The sequence below is a fragment of the Pempheris klunzingeri genome, chromosome 9 (assembly GCF_042242105.1).
Source record: "Pempheris klunzingeri isolate RE-2024b chromosome 9, fPemKlu1.hap1, whole genome shotgun sequence".
Taxonomy (NCBI): Eukaryota; Metazoa; Chordata; class Actinopteri; order Acropomatiformes; family Pempheridae; genus Pempheris; species Pempheris klunzingeri.
In genome coordinates, this window is record NC_092020.1 from 22838241 (window position 1) to 22860270 (window position 22030).

General features: G+C 41.0%; 1 protein-coding gene across 3 annotated transcripts in view; it reads right to left on the bottom strand.

Annotated features, from left to right (window-relative positions):
• The window catches only part of rapgef2b (Rap guanine nucleotide exchange factor 2b), a 103273-nt gene extending 88616 nt beyond the window's left edge, over positions 1-14657 (bottom strand). For all 3 annotated transcript variants that reach the window (XM_070836505.1, XM_070836504.1, XM_070836503.1), the window contains exon 1: positions 14018-14657. In XM_070836505.1, coding sequence (XP_070692606.1) covers positions 14018-14086 — 69 coding nt within the window. In that variant the 5' untranslated portion in view covers positions 14087-14657. The remainder of the gene's footprint in view (positions 1-14017) is intronic.
• Between the last annotated feature and the right edge of the window lie 7373 nt (positions 14658-22030).

The window sequence follows — 22030 nt, forward strand, 5'->3', positions numbered from 1 at the left end:
TTGAATGCTGGTGCATTAACAGTATTGATTTACATAACTTGAATACCAAACTCTATATCTAAAATGATTATTAAAAGAGGATGTGAAATAACCACAACAAATCTTAATGATTTTGTTTCAATTATTATGATATCTTGAGTAAAAACACCACTTATTTTAGCCATAAACATGCAGCCTTAACCACAACAATGGCTCAATGTGGATTCACCGCTGGACTCCCACCAATAGTGGACACAAAGAGATCTCTCAGCCCTGTCATTGAACCTCATCGTAGCAGGTCTGTACCCGGGAACAAAGCCAACTGTCCGGCCGAATGAAACCCGCTCCATCTCGCTCAAACAAAGGCCTCAAAGAGGTGCAGCGCAATCATCACAAAGTTACGCAACATCATATAAAGATCAATTCATGGGGGCTCAAAGAGAAAACAAGGAGAAGAGGGTAGGGTGGACAGAATGGGATGGGGATGTGCTTTAATCTTGCTGGGGCAAATGGCTTGCTCGGTGGCCTAAATGATCCAAAAATGCTTGGTTCCAGCTTCCCCCACTTTCTGTCCAATTAACTTGACACAAATAGAAGCCAAAGGCTGGAGGAAAGTTACTAATGAAATCCCCCAGAGCTCCACAATGGGAGAAAAATAACACTGAGTCCCAACTCTGCCTGGGTTCAATACTTTGCTGTGACTGCATCCATTTAGTCTGTTTCCTAGACACTAGAGCCATTAATCCCATTGAAATATTTATGAAATGTAATAATCAATCTTTTAAATCTCTGCTGGTTTCCCCCTATGGTCTTCTGTAGAAACTATTTCCAGCATTACAGTGCAACTCTGGCTTTGGGTTGCTAGGGAACAACCAGAAAACTCTTTCACTACAAGAACTGCTTTCACACAAGCCAGATTTTTCTTTCGGGCCTCAATGCCACAAACACTCACTTGTCACAAGAGGGACACTGGAATTAGTTTGTTGTAAGAAATGTCCTGTAAAATCTCCTCTACTGTTGTTCAGGAGCATGTCTTGATGATGTTGTTGTTGTGGCAAGATAAATGTTTTTGCACATTTGTCACTTTCACCATTTTCAATAATGCAATCCCTAATAATGCACGAGTTACTCTGGTTTTGTTGTATGTTTTTATCCCGTAACACCCGGACATACAATGTTTTGGACAAAAGAAAAAAGAACATCTTCTCCTACACTTTCACCAAAATAAAGGAATATTACCAGAAAAGTTACCCAACATGGCCAATACATGCCTGAAAGTCCTTTACAAGATAGCTATATTGCATTGCACATGAAATAAGTACCTGCAACAAACACAAGTGCCACATGCGCACATATTAAAAAGAAATACTGCCAGGATTTAACAGGCAAGACGGACTGCATCTCAAAACAAATCAACCCAAATCTATTGGAGACATAATTTGCCACATGAAAACGAGCTTTCGTGTTGCTGACCATAAATACATTGGTTAAATAAATACGACTCACTGTTTTCAATTTGGCAACCTAGTGCACTAAATTAGTTCTAAATGCAACCTTTGGCAGCGCCAGTGGTCTCATGTTTGGAGTGCTTCCAGAGGGTCTCTGGGCTGCAGGAATATCAGCACATGGACAACATGTTCCCTCTGAGCTGGGAGTGAGCCAGCAGCATTGCCTTTGTTAGTAACTAGACAACATTGTCATCTATGCTCTTTCATGGTTTGCCATCACAATGGAGTGAGGTCTAGTGCCTGCCTGTATTAGGTGTGACTCCTTGCCTTTTTATCTCAAAGGCTGTGATTGTCGCACTGTGAACCTTCCATCCAAGGGGGGAGTGTTGTTTTCAAAGGTCGGTGAAAGAAAACACTTCTGTTCTGATGATGTATCTGGTGAGCTGCCAGTTATGGTCACAACAGCTATAAAGATAAAGGCACTGTGAAAGCCACTTAAGCAAACCATGCCTCCTGTGTGAAAATCACGCACAATGAGGCAAAGTACAACCTTTATCCCTACATCAAATAATGGCAGTGCCTGCTCCTGATTCAAGAGATGCACTACTCAGAAACCAATCATAGTGTTCTTGTGTTTAGCATCTGCACCACATTGGTGCGCCCAGCTCGCCTGGTCTTGAATGGAAGTTTCCTGTTTACAGAGTTGCCTTATGATCCCACCCAAGGCCTTTCACTTCACTCCGACCAAAATAGGCCCCAGCTTCAGACGGACGGGGATTTCAGGCTATATCCTGAGGATGTTTTACAAAAGAAACATGGCAAACCATTGTGAACTTTTACCACTTCAGTCACAAGTTGAGGTTTTCCCTTTCCTTAGGATCAAGTAAACTACACAAAGTCAAAACGGGAAAATAGTACAGACCTGCTCTTTTAATACAATTTCTAAGTTTATAGGTAGATTCATTGCTCTTTGTGATTGCTATTTATTGTAGCGTGCATGATGTGAGGTGATTTTGAATTTTTCACGCTAATTAACTCAAACCAAATTTATTTCATTAAACTGTTATCACAAAACTGAAAACTAGGGGGTGTTAATGTGGTTTTCAAAGGTTAGTAAAAAATATGCAAGTTGTTTTTTTATTGCACTATATGTGTATTCTAATCAAAATCCCATCTGAGAACAAGTGTTGAAAAATATCTTAGTTTTTAAAATCTCCAATTAATCTATTTGGAGAATATTCTATATCTGTCCATAATCATCAATTCTCTTTCTCCACAATTGTCAAGCTTTTTGCAAATACTGTTCTATAAATCAAACTAGATTTACAGTACAAGTATTTGTTTAAGTCTTGGCATTTGTACAACCACAGTTGGTACAATTTAGCTAAAACAGCCATTTCCAGTGCCGCGACAAAATAATTGGGGTGATTTTAACTGTTTTTGACAAGCAGAAGCTGGTTGTAACAGGGAGTCATTGTGTTGGGTCTGCACCACACTTGCTGGTGGATTCAAAGCACCCGAGCCTATAGGGAAGCATGCATGAATGGCCTGCATCTTTCCCTCCAATTATAATCATATACAGTCTTCATTTAGCCTGATAATAACACAGCCGCAGGCAGTCAGTCCTCTAAAGAACCATCCATGAGAACACTATCCCAATGTGAATCACATATTTCATGACACAGAGAAAGCCAGCATAGCAGCAAGTGCAGTACCTACAGTGAGTTAAATATACTTTGGAACATGGCACAATGCAGATGGTCACATTGCAGTCACAAAGTCCTCCTTTCAAAGGACACATATCAGAGCAATTAGTCAAACTGCTCAAGAACTGTTGAAACTGTGAAACAGTCACATTCATTTTTCATTCTTGTCAGTCCTGTCGAGCTCACTTGTAATATTCCATACATGACTTAATGACTAAACTATTCTCTTTCATGACAAATACATACCAGGAACAACAAATCCTATTGTACGCTGCGCGTCACTATTTGTTTTTAATGTGCGAGTGGAATTTTTTTTTCTTTCTATCCCCAACTGTAAATCGAATTTCTTTAGTAGGAGCACGTCTATTAGTGGCAAACAATGTGACTTTTCACAAACAGATAAAGGAAATACTTTTAAATACATTTAAATCGGACATCTCATATAGCCAATTCAGAGTCTGTAAAATTAGACACGAAGGACATGGAAAAATTAAGAAGAGCCAAAGCATTTTGGTTAAATCTCTAGTAATGTCACTGTACATAAGGTAAGGAATGCGTGATCTTTTGTCCATTGGAATAGACTACACCGCATTTATAGAAATTATTCACAAAAAAGGGACAAATATCTTCCCAGCCTCGTCCATTACTCTCTGTTCTTTGAAGAAACATTTCTCGTCATCTTGAGTTTTCACTCCACACTGCTAGTCCGCCATGATGAGGAAGACTGTACAACTATTCACTCTTGACACAGAATCACATTAACAATATGTGATGCAACTGCAAAGATGCATTCTGGGGGGTGGCGGTTTCACACTAAATAAACTTGCAGGATCGTCAGGATTCTGACGAATGTTGCAAAGCTCCTTGGTTACTGTGATTGATTCTTGCCCATTGTGTTGTGTTGTACAGTTCAGACTGAGGTCTTTTTCCCCTCAATAACACAGTCTTATGTGCAGCCTGTGTATGTGTGCTTACAAACAGGATAGAGGAGCTCACCACATTACTCAATCATAGATAAGCAAATGCTGCTATAAGAAGATTGTACACGTATCAGCCCCCCTAAAGAACTGCTAATGTGGCGTTACGTAAGCCTATTTTTGATGCATGGTCTTTTCTCCACCGAGGCTACATGACACATAAGGAGATCTGCATACTAATCGTGGCAAGAATGATTAATGAAAAGGGTTTGCTCTCAGCAGGAATGCTTTAAGTGCGAAGGAAATATAGGGCCATATGGGGAAACGTCTGGCAGTGGATGGCTGTTTGAGGTCAACCGAGGCAAGTGTCAATTAGCCCGGTCAACGTCTGAGGCGCCGATGAGCTAATGCCATTTATAAATAATGCTCAGCTGTAACTGACATCACAGCATTCAGTGATAAATTACCGCTTCAATGGTGCAAAGGAAAGCGTACCGCAATGCCACCAGAGTGAAATCAATGTCAACCGGGCTGAAAAAGAGGAATGCTGCATTACAGTAATAAATGTGTGTCCACATTCTCGTCCCAAAGGTAAGATCCTAAATACTGTGGGCACGCGCACACACACACACACACACACATACACACACACACACAGACACACACTAGCGCTCTGGTTTAAGAGCAGGAGAGAGCATCCTGATAATCTCAGACTGGCACCCGAGCAATCTGTACTTAGAAAGAGAATGTAATCGTTGGATCAGTTCGGGCAAGCTAAGATAATTATCCCCTTCTTCCCAAAAGCAGGAAGCGGGGACAAACTGTCAAACATTCCAAGGAGAATCAGATTATGTTGAGGCCTTGGTAATGAACAGACATTTTCCCTGATGGGCAACGGAGGGACAGAGGGCTGCAGAGTTGGAAACGTGACTAGCCACAGGTTAGACAAACCCTCAGGGACCAATTACAAAGATAAGGTTTCACCAAGACAGATATTGTACACGAATCCGCTCTACTGCACGCAGGAAGTGGAACAACAGCATTCCTAATCACGGATTTTTAAAATGGGGAAAACAATGTTGTGTGGAGGCTTTTTCCCCCTCTGTGCTTTCTTTTCAGGCTGTGTAGGGTTATTTTTCCCTTACTGCCTTCTTTTTAGGCTGTGCACTAAGCATCATTGCCTCACTGGTGGAACTCAAAGACTGCTGCAGCAACGTTTTTTTTTTTTTACTTCGACAACAGCGTCCATTAGCAAAGACAGCTGTTTCTTCTCATACTAGCGTTGTAATGGATCACCTCTTTTGGCTCACATGGCAAGTAATTACCTGCCTACCACCAGCACAGCTGTTGATAAACCACAGTTTGCATGTGGCATGACAGGCCACGTTAGGATCAGAAACACACCCAGCAAACAGTGTTATGACTCACTGTATGAACATTACAGTTTAACACCGACTAGTAGGTCTCCGTAAAAGCATGCACAATTAGCCATTAGGTTTAACAGGATTTGGCTGAAAATCACAAAAAAAAAAAAACTTTCTACACTTTTCTAATCCTACCATCATCGCACGCTTTTTACACACCGGCCCTCCTCGACTCTGTAAAGTGTATTTCTTTACACTGGAAGGGGGTGGATCTCCTTCACACAAAGACAAACAACCGACTGGTGGAAAGAGATGAAGTTCATTGCTTTGACCTGATTGGCATACTGTGGCTTAGTTTTTTTTTGATAAAGAAGGTCAAATTACAGATAATGTGAACTTGGAACTTGTAAGCTTCAATCATAGTTATAATTCTTTGGTCTTGAACAGAAGTTTCCTGTTCACATTTTTTTAAACAATTTTTTGAAAGCTTGACTTAGAATTTTTTTTAAAACTGGTGACACAAAATATATTAGAGACGTGATGTGTGCAGCTGAGGTATTTGCAGTGCAGTGAGGAAGGCTACCAGTTCCTTGCTGATGAATATTTGAAAGCTTTAACTTAAGCAGGTGAGCAGTCTACTAGAGGCAGAGTGTTAATGAAACTGGCTCTAGTTGCTGCAAGCAGACCGATACGTAGAGCCGTAATGCTAATGAACCCGACTGTGGCTTCACAGCAGAGTAGTAGGATGGAGACATAAGGTGCCAATGGCTTTTTCTGCTGATGAAACACTTGTGATAATAAACAGGTCTGCTTGCTACACTGATATCAGCCAGATATCATAAAATACTTTTCCTTCAACCTACTCAAAACTTAAGCATTCAATTTCACCCACTTCTTCCCAGTTGTTAAGAAATGAACAAAGGCCAGAACATACAATAGCATTATAATTTTGTTTATACAAAAACGTCGGCCTGATCTTGACCCTGATCTTGCAATGGCAACAATCTTTAAGTGCCATTGTTAAAAATACTGTAAACACGTATTAGCTGCATGGTGAACCCGTATACTTGGATTAAGTAATCTCTAATCACGCAAATTAATCAGCTCTCCATCTGATCCACTTCATGTCTGAGAAGTTCACCAAGAGGGAGGATTACAGCAGCAGATTATACACTAGAGTGAGCCTGCACTGTGTGTACTCAATGCAGTCTGATAGTTGTTTACATAAATGACATTACAACCATTGCAGATTAAACATTTCCCTAAAAACATAAATCACCAGCTTCCAATCAGCAGCACTCAGTGTCACTACAATAGAGATGCAGCCTGATTGTCTACTGAACAGTACAAGATACCAAAATCTGTTTCACTTCAGTGATCAATCTTTTCTGTAACATAGGCATCCCTTTTTTTCCAAATGCTGGAATGAAGCTCTTCATGCCGTCCACACAGAGAAGTGTAATTCAATGGCGATCATGTAAATATTGCATGTCGGGGATGGTTTCTTCTCTTAGCTCCCCAAGAGAGTTATGTAAAGATTGTGGTCGCTCAGTGGCATGAGGTCTATTGCCTTCTGCTGTGCAGGCCAATGGAATTTCTGGAGCCTCGACTCCGAAGCCGTTTTTCTTTGCTTTAAAAATATCTCGAGGAATGCGAACATAAGGAACTGAAACATGCCTTTGACATTATAACGCGTGTGATTCAGTTGCAACAAATGCACAGTGTGACCTTGAGGTTAACGTCCTGGTCAATCTGACAAGATGAAAGGGTGTGGGGGGGGCAATGCAGCACGAGGACGGCACACGACCACTGAAATTTTCAATCAAACATTCCCTTAGAAGTAGAAGTGTATCTCTGTGTCCTAAGGCTTCAGACCAATACAATCTGTTAACACAAAAAGCACGAGTTTTCTTTTTTTTTTTTTTTTAAAGTTCTGCAAATAGAAAGGTTCAAACAAATAGATCAAAGTACAGTTTTATGGCAAGACCTCGAGTGAACCCTCAATATGAGAGCATTCAAGATCAGAATATGAAAGTAGCAGAGAGCAGAGAGAGAGGATTGCAGCGTAAGCAACTTTGGAGCCAGCATGGTGTCTCTAGATTAACATTTTAGAAATGTTACATTAACTAGCTCCCACCCTCTATTGTTGAAAAAGGAACACCGATATGATTCTGCTGGGGGATATAAAGGACACTTTAGCAAACTTGGCAAAATAGTTTTGTTTTTTTTCCTCCCCGACATGCTTCTCCTGAGGAAGCATCCACCTCAAACAATGTCAAACATATTTTATCGTTTGGCAGTGCACATGACGCATCATCCTCTCTTTCTATCACAGTCTACACCCATCACATAATGCTGAAATGATTCGTCAATTAACCAAACAGAAAAAACAAGTCCGCAACAAGTTTGATGATTGATAATTGAAAAAAAAAAAAAAAAAAAAAAGCCAAAATGCCTTAAGCTGCAGCTTTTTAAATGTGATTGTGTTTAGTGTTCTATGAAGCAGAAGAATACAAAACGCAACGGGACACAGTCATCCTATGTTGTTATCATAAGGAGAAGCTCAGTTTGAAATATTTCAGGTTTTAGCCTCCAGCTACACTTCAAGACGCTAATTCAAATATCCATGTACCTCAGTCATCAGTAAAAATGTATCAGTGCAACTGGAAGACAAACAAGGACGTTAAAGAGCTTTGGCTGGGTTTTGTGCTCCACTGCTGTTAAATCAGGTCTCATGGGGTGAAAGCCAATGTGTGTTTAACTCACTTTAATCTCAGTGGTGCACTTAAACACAAACTACACTGGATTGGTCTTTTCATTATTAGATTTTAGGGAGTATCAGGCGTACAGAGCTACACAGACATCCTGGTATTTTCCGGTAAGGAACAGTTTCTGGATTGCGGCTGTTTTCCGGCTTGTGATCAACCCGAGATCAGATATTTATCTGAACAATTAAACTGTAAAACTGCTCAATTAAACTGTAAAACAGCCATAGATGCAGTAAATCTTCTTACTGTAAGGAGGTTATGCATGGTTTACAATTCAGCCTTTTCATCAGTTGCTCCCTGTACAGTCATAATTCTGAGAAATCAATACTTTTAGATCAATATCTTTTATGGGTCTTCTGTCTAATAGGCAGCGCTGTGCTTTACTGCCGTCACAACATCGTGAAAAAAGGCTGATGTGGAATTAAAAGCATGATTCGAATGAACCAATCAGAAAGCACGGCACTGCCTACTGGTTTTCTGTGTGGGTAACACACGATGGTGCATTTGATTCTTTCTTCCTTTCCTGAAATCATCCCCTGTGTTTAAACTGGGAGGAATACGTCAGCGTGACCGCGGTGTGTGTAACCACTTCAGCCTCCACTCTCAACACAAGAATAACATGTGACATCATTTTATTTCTCAGAGTTTCGCTGCAGAGTGCAAGCAAAACGCCAAGACAAGTAGTAGCTAAATTTACAGAACGGATGAGAGTTTTGGAGAATCGGAAAACCCAGTGTTGCCTGGGAAAATGACAGCATTACCACTCCAGCAGAGAAACTTGGTACAGGAGTCCATCCCTTTTTTTTTTTTTGGAGGGTTTTTAAATAGATGTTCAGAAGTTTCTGACGCCCCGACATAAATAGGAAGGGAGTCACAAAACAACACCCAGCTTCAGAAAATAAAAACAGCTTTGGGGGGGGGGGGGGGGGGTTCTGTTGTCAAGTCGCTCTTCCGGCTTAAGTTCAAAAAGCATCCTGACGCTTTTCCTCTTCCTGCTGCTTGTGCTGGGCAGGATGCTGAGAGACAGAGCGGCTTTGTGCTCATCAGTCATTTCACAACCTGCAGCAACTACTTCCTCCACAGGTTTATACTTCTGTATGGACTTTCATTTCTTAGGGCTATAAAATAACAGTATCTATTGTAGTATCTCTGCACCTGAATGTTTTTCTTAATCTACAGAAAACATTTTAAACAAAATGTGATTTATGAATAATAGGCCAGTATTCTGTTTTCCGATATCTAAAATGTAAAATATTACAACAATTTCATTGAACGTATTGGCATTTCTAGTTTCATATATATACATACATATTTCCTACATTCCAAAATTACAGGGCTGAATGCATTAAGAAAACAGTCCTGTGCTATTTACATGCTATGTGCCATTTATTTCCAAGTGGCACATCTGTGCTAAACAACCCAGTTTCACCTTCATCTGAAAGCAAATACACTTTTCCTTTAACAAATAGGTCTCTATGGAGGTCTGTTATTCCTGACCCTTTTATTTTGTATTTGTAATTTTGAACGTGTGTTATTTTAGCTGGACCATTAAAACCCCTTGCTGTTTCTATTAGAGTTTGAGCAACAACCAGCAAATTAAATTAAGCTTTATTTTGCTCACAACACGTCGCTGGGGTCAAGAACATCCACTAAATGCATTCGTTTCCCCCCCTTGTCTCCTCTCGTACGGTTACTGCAACCATGTGCCGGTTCAGAATATGTGGAAACAATGTAAAGTAGGCAGATTGTCCCTGCAGCTATGTGGCTGTGAAGCAGGGTCACCGCAGCAGAGGACTGTTGTTTGTGGCCTTTAGCTTTGCCACCTGGCTATGTAAGAGGAGAGATGTCTGTCCTGAGTCCAGCTACTTGCTGCAGATAAATAGACCAGATAAAGCCGAAGTATTCATCCGTGCACCTCAGAGAGCCTAGTATGGGCAGGTTTTTGTGCAGATACGCCAAAAGGAATTGATTCAATGAGATGGACGCTGCATCAAAATATACAATTAGCCAGTCAACAAGTTCAGTTCAGTGCATTTATGGTCCGTGGTAATGACATTAAATCTGTAGCTGAGAGTAGACATGCAGCAACAACATCAGAGTTCAATGTGTAGTTTAAAGACAGTGCAACCCCCACCTAATGACCCGACAAACAAACATGTCACAGATACCACTTTGCCACACAGAGCCTGTGCTTCATGTTTGATAATGAATTCATGCATTCTAGGGCAGCAATGAGCAACTATTCATTTTAGATACGGATTAATACACTGGTTACCGGTTACAAATGAATTGTTAATTAAAAAAATATATGCGAAAACCTAATGACCAATGGCCATTACAAATTACCAGAGCCAATAAGAAATAAGAAGAGTGAAATAAGAAGAGGACGCAAGCGACAAACCAAAACTTGCTACAAGATAATTCTGCTGAAGAAGACTGTATGGTGGTTAAATATGCGTCCTTTTTATGGTCTCCTACAGTCATCTGTACCGACAGGGAAAACACATCCCAAGTAGGGAGCCACAGACACGGAGCTCTTTTGGGATAAAACCCCGTGAACCCTAACCTGACTGAGTCTTCATGATGAAATCCATCATGTGTAAAAACCTGTAGACTTTCTTTAGCTAAAGCTAAAATGTGTGACTGGATTAGATGAAAATAGTTGGAATGGGTGGCCTCATAGATAGAAAAGTCTTTATATAACTAGAGGGCTCCAATTCGAACCTAGCAAAACATTTTCAAGTCCATCATCTAACTGAAACACCACAACAAAGCGCTATTGGGGACTACATGTTTAAGAAATGATGTTTTTTTGTTTTTTTTTCCAAGGGGTTAGTCATCCCCCCCCCCCCCAATACATCATTGAATTGGGGCGTGAAAAAGAAATTAGAGATCAAATATCCATGTCATTTTATCTTAATTTATATCTCAACTGCAGAAATGTGCCGCACAAAACTGCGTCCTCCTCCTTCTGCTTTCTTGACGATCAGACTGCCTCATTTCTACAGTATCGAAATTCAGTGAACCTCTGGTTACAGTCCAAAGAAAATAAGACCACACAAAGGAAACTGACAAAGCCAGGGTCATTATTGACTGTCAAGTGGTCAGTTATCTAACCTGCCATGTGACAATAAGGCGAGGCAGAGGGTCAAATCCAACTGTGGTCGGTCTTGAGCGACAGCGACAGATCCCTCTAACCGTTAGCTAATCCTGACAGGGAGACCCTGCCAACACCATTAGGATAAACTGTGTCAGCCACCGCAGTCGCCGGACACTTGAAAAGAACACCGGGAGAGGTGCTGCTAATGGAAAACGCAGAGCAGAAAACCAATAGAAATTTACTCAGTCATATGATAATCAGCACCATGAAGATTAATGTCAAGGAGACCTCTTAGTTATTGTAAACACGTCGCCTTGCTTTTCTGCAGGATAACCACGGGCTTTCTGGAGGTTGTTAATCTTGTGTGTGGACTTTTCTGTGATGCAGCTGTAAAACAACACGGATTGCAGTGTTTCTAAATACTTCCAAATCCTAAGACATCACACATTTAGCTCTGACTAAATCATTTTCAAGCATCATTTGGTCATTTCTCAAACTGTCCTACTTCACCCCTCCATTCATATTCCATCACCTGAATGAAGTGTTTGCATACTGACACAGCATGGGTTCATACCAATGGCTCCAGAGTACTGACAGACCTCAGACAAACCAGTATGTTTTTCTTTCATCAAATCTACTAGAAGGACGTATTTTGTCCAAACCTCAGTATCTTTTAATCAGACTATTTTCCAGCTCTGAAATTCCAAGCGCTTCATTTTCCCCTTAAATACTCTTGTCATGTCTGGAAAGTTTCAGAAACAGCATTGAGACGTCGATATGAGACTTAAAATCATGCTGATGTAAACAGGTGTTAAAGACGGCCTGCTTTTAATCACATTGTCGCCTCCATATCAACAGTTGGGAACGCTAAAGAGCATTTTCCAGTCGTTATTGGAACGACCAGCAATTATTTCCTACTGAGGAAAACTCCAGTTTCACGGCAGATTAAGCAAACACCAGACCAACCAGCTGAATAAAATACAAGCAGTTTGAGTTATGATTAATGAATCAATCCCACATTATAAACTACACCTGAAACAATTTGCGGATCAATCGATTCGCAAACCGACAGGAAACTGGCAACTGTTTTGATAAAGGATGAATCGTTTCGTTGATTTCTAACAAGAAAGAATGCAAATCACAGCCTAGACTCTGCTTCTCAAATGTGAGATTTAATGCTGCAACAATAATAATAATAATTATAATGATAGTTAATTGAATATGCTTGCATTTTAGGCTTAGTTGGACAAAGCAAGCATTTGAAGATGCTTACAGAAATTTGGATAAGCCTTTTGCAGATTTTGTTTCATTTCATGGCCAAAAGAATATAATGATCAATGCATGAGACAATCGGCAGACTAATAAAGAACGAAAATAATCACTAGCTGTTGCCTTAATACAAACCACTAAAGCTTATTCCCATTCTTAGAGGGACATTGCTGCTACTGATGCCAACCATATTCTGTGTCCTCGTCTTTGTCTCCATAACGGCATCTGTCGCTCCCAGATATGACATCCTGCACAGAGCTGTAAAGACCATGAGCCTAATACAGTTAACAAGCCGTCAATGACACCATAATTGTTTCCTCAATGTCAGATAGCCGGGCAGACGGACGGCTGTGCCACTAACTGTGGCCCACTGGTTTAAGTGGTGGCCTATTGATTGCCCATTGTGTGTGAAGCCTTTGCTGAAGCAGCATCCATTTGCAGTGAAAGCATTGCTCAAATTAAATGATACCTTATTCGCAGCCAAACTGGATTTATTGTGTGTGTGTGTGTGTGTGTGTGTGTGTGTCTGCAAAGCACAACTGTTAATATCTGAAGCCATGCAAGCTTGGGTGTGTGCACGCATATGGTTTAAGGCTCATGACCACAGCCCACAGCATTTGCATGTCCTTACGCCTCACAACTGGCACGCCAAACGTGCCAAACGTCCCAGAGGAACCCACTGACATGGATCAGACGATGCAGGTGATGTTGCACAGGGACAGAACAGAGCTTTAAAAATCATCTTTTTCCTCATTTTTCTCTGCTTCTGTGTCACTTGCAGCACGCACGTGTGTCCATCCACTGTCCCAGACCAGAAATCAATCAAAACTTGGTTCACACAGAAAGCAATATCAAACTCTCATGAGGCCACTGGTGATGCCCAATGAAGCTCCCAAAGCCTACAAATAATGAAGAACTAATAAACAGCATCATGCAATGCTCTTTAAATTGAGTCTCAATCTACTAAAAATGACCAAAACAAGGGGGTAAACGTCTGTTTGGTAGGCTGGCACATGCTATTAGCTAAGTCAGGATTAACCACAGCCTGTGCCCCTCATTTACTCATTTTAGATGCATTTTTTTTGTTTGTTTGTTTGTTTGTTTGGCTTTTGCAAAAAAAAAATGCAAAAGTCGGTTTTTGCACCAGACGGCTCCCACGTCTGTGGTGTAAAAACAAGAGGCAGAAAATGGGGCTAGTTCGGGTCGGATTCCCAGCGAGGCTCCAGCTCCTGTTATGTTAAGTAGCCTCGATTATCTGTGCTGATAGGCGGCTTAGCGGGATGTGGCCGTGCGTTAACACCGGACCTCAAACGCAGCTTCTCTCTGTTGCACTTAAAGACGCCGCAATGTAAGTTAATGTTGCAATGTTGTGGTGCAGCACGGCGAGCGAGCAACACGGCGGAAATCACCACGTTTACACACGGATTCCTTCAGTAGTTGCATAATAAATTATTATTTCTTCTGACCTGTTGCGTCCTATCAGCCGGATTCATCATCACAGCCTGCCGAAAGCTGTTATCCACATAAGACGCCATTGTTTTGGAAGACGCCGTCTGGAGGGTGTTGGATTTCTTATCCTAATAAAATGTTTAGAAATATCCAGGGATATAAACAAAACAAGTCCCCCGGCCCGAGCCGGGCTGTCTTGCTTTATTCTTGTCGCCTGAGCTCCGATGCTAGCGGATAAGCTGGGAGTGCCCGGAGCCAGGCCACGACTGGAGCCAGACAGCCGAGCGGTCTCCTCGGGGTGTCTGTCTTTCCGCTGCCCGAGCCGGAACCGGCCGCCAACACCCAGCCACACCGAGAGGAAAGTACTTTTAAAAGGCGCTGCTCCAACTGTCTCTTTCGGAGTTATTCTCTAAAGGTGGAAATAGTCCCTTTATTGAAGCCAGCCTTCGTCAAAGCCATTCCTTGTGTCTTCGGCATTCTGCTAGCGACGAAAAGAAATCCCATGTAGGCTCCAGCAAACAAAAAAAAAAGTAGGCTGAGGGCTCGCGGTTATCCCGTCAACAACAACCTGGCGTCCATTGCGACAGGTAGACCTGACTGCACTCACTGAGAAGATTCACCATATTAACATTTTTTTAGTGGGTCTAAAAGTGAAGATAGCTCCTCCGCCGCTGCGCTCTGTTGTATGCCACCATGGTGACTGACACAGCAGCGTCAAGTCGGACGCATTTAACAGATGCACTTCCGTCGCGGGTTTTCAAAATAAAAGCCCGGAGAGAGCGAGGTTTTCATACAAAGAGACAAAGAAGGGAAGGACACATTTAGGGAGGAGTCTGCGGTGAATTAAAACAATACACATTGTTGCGTTTTTCCATCAAAATGGCATGTTCTCTGCACGTAATCATTGATTAATGATGAAAACCGATATGCAAAATGTTAAATGATGGTGGTAATATCACCACTATTTTAAAATAACGCACCAGATGAATTTAACTGTCCATTACCTAAAAGGTGCACAGTCTGCTATGCACCAAGACATACCATAATTATTTAGTTTTAGTATTTAGTATTATTTAATACGCTGGTTTTGATCCAGTGACTGTAGAGCTCATGTGTCGTTTTTGCTTGTTAAGCATAATTAATTGATCGATTTTTTTTTTTTAGTATATTATTTTGAAGGCAAAATCATTTCATTTCCTGTGTAAATGTTGTTATATGTGTTTGACTTGACGGAGATTTAGTCACAAGGGGCGGCTCATGGGCGAGTCCATTTAACCAAAAAAAAGAAAAGAAAAAAGTAGGAATGGGGAGTGAGGGGGGGGGGTACAATGTGGCAAAGTGATGATTTGGGACCACCTAGTGATGAAAGAGGGTAATACACTTTAGATGGCTATAAATAATAAGCAGGATGTGAACCGTAAAATACTCTTTACTCATCATACTAAATTATGCATGTGTGTTATATCACTGGAATATAATTAGTGACGCATTAGTGTATAAGCATCACTAATGTTGCAGCTGGTAACGATGGGCTAATTCTAACTTTGAATTTATATACTGCTGGGTAGCCTAATCCATAATAATCCATCCTCATTTCATCAAAAGTACAGTATTGGTTGCCAAAAAGGCATAGAGTAGAAGTATAAAGTAGCATAAAATGTAATTATTTCAAGATATCTTTTAATCAAGATAGGATGAAATAAACATACAAAATATAAATGTCACATAGTAATATTAGCACATTATAGAGAATAACATAGAAAGTTGTGGATAATATCTATCTATCTATCTATCTATCTATCTATCTATCTATCTATCTATCTATCTATCTATCTATCTGTCTACATATCTATCTATCTATCTATCTATCTATCTATCTATCTACCTATCTATCTATCTATCTATCTATCTACATATCTATCTATCTATCTATCTATCTATCTATCTATCCATCTATCTATCTATCTATCTATCTATCTATCTATCCATCTATCTATCTATCTATCCATCTATCTATCTATCTATCTATCTATCTATCTATATCTCTATCTCTATAATTTAAAGTTTTAATGCTTCGATGGTGGAAACGTCCCCTGTTTTTACAATGTAACTAGGACACAACCACTGAGACCATGACAACCAGCGGTTGCATGACAACCAACCATGACCCCATGGACAGAGCAGACTGCTGGGCTCAAGTTATCACCCACGGGTGCCTCTTATACAGGTGTATCTAACCTGCAACTAATCCAAACATAACAGCGGGGGAAAAAGTGATGCAAAAAAGTGAAGCAGCTGCAGGAGGGCCACAGCATGGACAAAGGATGATTTTTACAGGTAGGAGACGCATGGAGAGAAAAAAAACTATTGTCTCATTTAACTGAGTGCAGCTCAAGGAGGTGAAATTCATTCTAAAATGGTTCATTTGAAGTGAAGCAATGTCTCTGTATCTGCAATATGTTGTCACTGTTGCTATCCAAAATAGTCAAATGGTGGGAAAGTCTGTATCGTGAGACTGCTATAATCCAGTTTCCTGTGAGATTATGCCAAAGACCTCAAAGCATTGTTCAACGATTACATGACGTCCAAGCATATGGCCTGTGCCCGAGCAAATATAACTGTAAGTGGACACATGATGGCACTGTGCGCAGGGCCAACATTAACTTGACATTCTGTGTGAGCAGCCTGTGTCTGTAGTCTATTATATCACACAGCGCTTGAATATTTTCTGAGGATTAATAATGTATGTTTCCTGTCAAGATCAAAAAGGAACATCAGAGAGAATGCATGTTGTGAAAAACACTGACCCTTTGCTGTAATACCTCTTGAAAAGATAATTAGTTGTAACAAAACGCCCCAAGCTAAATGCTAAATGGATGCACTCTTTTCTTTTACAAACTTCACATAAACAATCTTTTTCTCCATTCTGTGTTGAATTCACAACAAAAGCTGAATATTGAACATTTTATTTAATATAAGCTGCAAATAATAAATTAATCAGCTTCTTTCTTTCTTTTTAATAACATCTCTGTGCTTGTGTGTCTGTAGACTTCTTCCTTCCTTCTGCATGGAGGATTAGGGTTAATTTGACTATTTTTTTTTTTTACCTTCTTTTCTCACACGTCGACTGATTCTAACAAGGCCCAGATGGAATCGGAGACTACAGGCCAAGATCAAATTATTTCCCCTGGTACATCGGTGCGGGCTCCTCCTCACCTGAGGCCACAGGTGACCTGAGTTTCTTGTGCCGAGCTGCACCACATGCCCCCCCTCCTATGCCCAGGCAGAGCTATGTGGGCGAGATTGGCTGGGGCTGCCAGTATAACCAGCTGTTGAACAGTGGGACGCTGCTCAGCAACATGCAAATTAAGGTACGGCTAAAACCCACTGTGTACATCTTATGCAAATGAGTATGTCGAAGCAGCATCCTTCAGTTAGTGTGTCACCAAGTCACAATGAGGATGACTTAGAGGAACAGCTGGATGTGGTGCAGTATGCGGGGATTTCATCGATGTTGAGATTAAAAGTAGCACGGCAGCTATGATTAGAGATCTGGATCGCATTTATTGATTTTTGTTCATCTTATGTTGCTCACGTTTTGTTCAGCAAACATTTTGTTATGGAAAGTCATATAAAGTCAATAATAGAAAATGTCACATAATATTTACCAGAAATATATCATTTCACTTTCTTTATCAGATCAGCAGAGAGTTTTGGTGATGTAACGTACTGTATGAATGCAAGAATTTCTATGTCAGGGATAAATTAAACTGAACTCGGTCCTCTGTTTTGACAGAAAACCGAGCTACAGGCAACGTTGGAGGACAGAGTGACTCAGAGGTTCTAGAGCCAACAGTAAGACCTGCGTTAGACACATTGAATGTGTTTTGTTTCCATCCCTCAGAATCGTATTACACGTGTGTGCTGTGTCAAACGGATAAGTGAGAACATCTCAGGTTTGCACAGTGTTGAGTGACCGCATTGCAGGTTATCTGCCTCCCCATTCATAATGCAACACTTCCACTTTTGCAGGAACACACACCGCCTCAAGCTGCAGATAAGACATCAGCCAGACAGACACGGACACAGCGGCACCGCTGACACAGATACTGGCCTAAATAAACACCCAGGAGAGTTTCATGTTCTACCTTATAACATTTTTCTTTAATAACGCTACATCTACAATCAACTGCATCACATTTAGTCCATAAATAAGATATAACAGTAAATATGAGAGTCCCATTTCCCTTCCATGGCGCTTTAAATTTAGTCAAACAACACTTTAGGCATCGCAATTTTTAGGTTTGTCTGTTTATTGTGACTTCACCTTTAAATTCATCAGATAATCTAGAGCTGATCCTGACGAGGTGAATTAGAGATGTCCTAAAAAGGCCACTGTATGAAGGATAACCCCTTTTAATGTCACAACATGGCCTTTTCTCTGGTACCACCCACAGGCCAAACCCTACAAACACTAGTGATAAGAATTCAGGAATGTCGACTACTGATGGATGGAAACTTAAAGGGCAATTTTACCACATTTTCTATGGATATCTAATCAGTGTTGATGGTAAATGTAGTAATTTAAAACAATAAAAACATCTGCACATGCTGTGTTCTCCTTGTCGTTCCTCTGGGCCACCAGTGATGATATTTGACGTAGTTGGTGTCCTGGAAGAACGTCAGACTATTTCAGCTTGAATGTCTAGTCTCTGTGTCTGGGTAGGAGGGGTGCTCTAGATGTCGCTAAAAAACAATATTTCCTTGTTTTCTTTTTTTTGTATTGCAAAGTAACTATGTTTACAACAGGGAAAATGGCATCCCATAATAGAGTGCAGAGTATTTTATGGACGAGGAGACATGTTACAGTGTCTCGGCTGACTCGAATACTCAGCCGTATTTATTTGAACCACAGTATGTAGCCGCAGAAATGCAGCCAAGAGAGGCCAAGGCTGCGGCTGTATTAGCCGTGCAAGCGAATATGGACCCTCCAGAACCTGAGCTGCAGAGAGCAAACAGTAACTGGTGGTGCCTTTGCTCAAATTGCTCTCCAATCTTGAATCTTTCTGCTGCAATGAATTTCAGTGTGGGCCGTTTTTGTCGGATGCTGTCACTGACCCCGAGACAGAGTCTGAGGCTGTCGGCACTCGAGGTCTTTATCACTTCAGTTGACTATATTCACCATCAACACTGATTGAACATCCGCTTGAAACATTTTCCTTATTAGCAAAGACAAATGAGTGCAGAAACCTGCAGCCTCCACAGTCGCCAGATCTCAACCCATCTGAACTGCAATTCTCCCACCATCAAAACAACAAGACAGAATACTGTTTTGGAAGAATGGTATTGCATAAAGGGCTATTGCCAGAGATTTAGAAATATGAAGTCCAAATTTTCCAGTCAAACACAACCCATCAAGGACATTTTTGAGTCACCCAACCAAGCCATTTTATTTGATTTATTCATTTTTTGTCTGAGACAATCAAATTTTAAGACATTTTATGGTGCTTTGTCCTTTAATTTGTTACATACTTGTTACTATATCCCCCCATTTTCCATGTATTCCATATTTTTGTTTTCTGGTCTCTGATGAGTTTTATAGTCTCGTGGGACCACTGTAGACAGAGAGGCTATGGTTCTCTATTTTTGTTGCAAGGACAGTGCACTGCACTGCCTGACACTGCCAGCTGTTCCACAGAGAACCTCTATGACAAAAGGTTAGAGAGTTAAGCAAATGGTAAGGCACGTGCAAGAATCAAGCATGCAAGACAGAAGCCTTAGCTGGCAAGACAGTGATGCCACCAGTGAAGTGATGAAATTAACCGCCAAGACAATCTATCTGAGAACTTTATCATAACCAAAAACTGTACGCCATCTTTAAAACGCAGATTAGCAATAAGATGAGATAATGCAAAGGTGACGTGTACTGGGAAGTACTTACAAGGCTCAGACAGGGATATGGTCTAATGGATTAGAAAAGACAACAAGGAGAAAATCCACTTTCAAAGAGAATTTGGTGATGTCCTACGTGATATGCAAACGCAGCAAGCAATGCATTAAAATGCACAGGAGATCGCTGATGATCACTGGGAAGAAAGGGATTCATCCAGCGGCAGCTTAGGGAGCTGCTAATCCCCTCAGTGTAGCATCCCTTCTGCAAAGGAAGCGACATGCATGAACATGTTTCACAGATTGTGGTTGTGTGCAGGAATTATTAACAGCACATGGACCTGAACAAGCCCACTGGGTTTGGGCCCAACAGTCAAATAAACCTCTACAAAGAAACACAAAACTTACTGATGTTATTTCATATTAGAATATTAAGTAGTTTTCATTGTTGTGTGACGAAAAGTTTCACACGTGACACGAACTGCAGTCTCCTGATGAAAGTCCTTTGACCCATCTAACCCCCATCATCCGTGTCGAAATAGGTTTGAGTCTGTCAGAATTGTACGTGCTGTTTCTTCATTGTGTGTGTGGTTTGTGAATGTGTACTGCTAAACCTAAGCTTTGCCCTAAACATAACCTACCCCTTAACCTGGCCATAACCATATCCCTAAGCCTAACCATAACCCCTAGCCCAAATCTCATAAGAGTTTCGCAAATCTAGGGTAACCACCCGGTGGAGCCAACCACCCAGCCTCCTTCCTATGCAGACTTCTGTTAGTCTATATCACGTCACCTGACTACCACCACAGATGACGCTGTTGAAAGAGTGAATTCATGTGTCCACCACAAAACTGGATCCTGACTTTCCGTTGGCATTGTTTCTGCGGTCAAATGAGACCTTTGAAACTCAAAGGACGGAGTTTCCTCAAGACAAATGACAAAATGAAACTCAATCGTTAATCATCATCATTTAGTTATAACTTTGAGAGACATTATGAAAGTAACAAGTAAACAACTCTCTTAAAAGCGACTCTGTGACATGTGAAAGAACATTTCACCAATTACAAGTAACACACCCTGTAGGTGCTGTACACATGTAGGCCTGATTCCTTTCGTCTGTCTCTCAGGAGCCCCTGATGTGAACATGATGGATGACTCACTCCAAGTCAACACCAAGCTTCACAGAGACAGCGAGAGCTAACGGCAGATGGCATTCTACTAACGAATGCTGCTGGAGGATCTGACTGTTAATGAGATGTGTCGCGTTTGATTAAACAGCTTTTAATACCCACAACATGTTTCACCTTCCCACTATTTCATTTTTCACTGCCTCCAGCCTGATTTAGGGGAAATCACACATTTTTTTTTCATTTCAAGTATAGACTCCGATTCTTGCATTATTCTACATACCTGTGAAAGATAATGACTCAGCTTCATCAGTTAATATTATTGTAATTCACAATCTGAGCTAGAGCACATCTGAAAACATAACCTGGGCCAACAAAGTTTGAATGGTCAAAGTTTCGCAGTATAACAGGTAAGATATGGTATTGATTCCTCAAACTGAAGATTCTCTCCAGAAATAATAGCGATAAAAAAGTTGGGATTGTTTATCAGAGGTCCCTCTTTCCTCTCACAGCTTCACAGACACAGACATTTGATTCCTGTATGAGACACACCTGGTAATCTATCCCCACGGCTATAGCAATCTTATCCACTTATGTCTGCTGTAGACAGCTGTACAGATTATTTACCACCAAGAGAAACCACCAGTTTTCATATAATGAGCCATACAGACATCCATTTCTTGGGGTCAGCCGCAATTTGTGGGTAACACCATCACTACAATAGGCTGTCCTCAATCTGATAACCGCCTTCAGGCATTTTCTGGCTGAACTTTCTTGAGGCAGACTATTGTATTTACTAGACAGTCTGAATGCATGCATGCCATGTACAGTCAGAGTGGCAGCCAAAGTCAAAAAGCTTCATAAGCCAGTTTAGGATCCAAAAGGTTTGCTTTTACTTTAGGGATCTTTGAATCCCCACTTAAGAGCGGCCAAATCAGTATTTCCCCAAGTGATTCACATCATTTTGGCCTTGTGGCCCCTAAAACAATGCAATTCCTCCTGTTCTATCTGAAG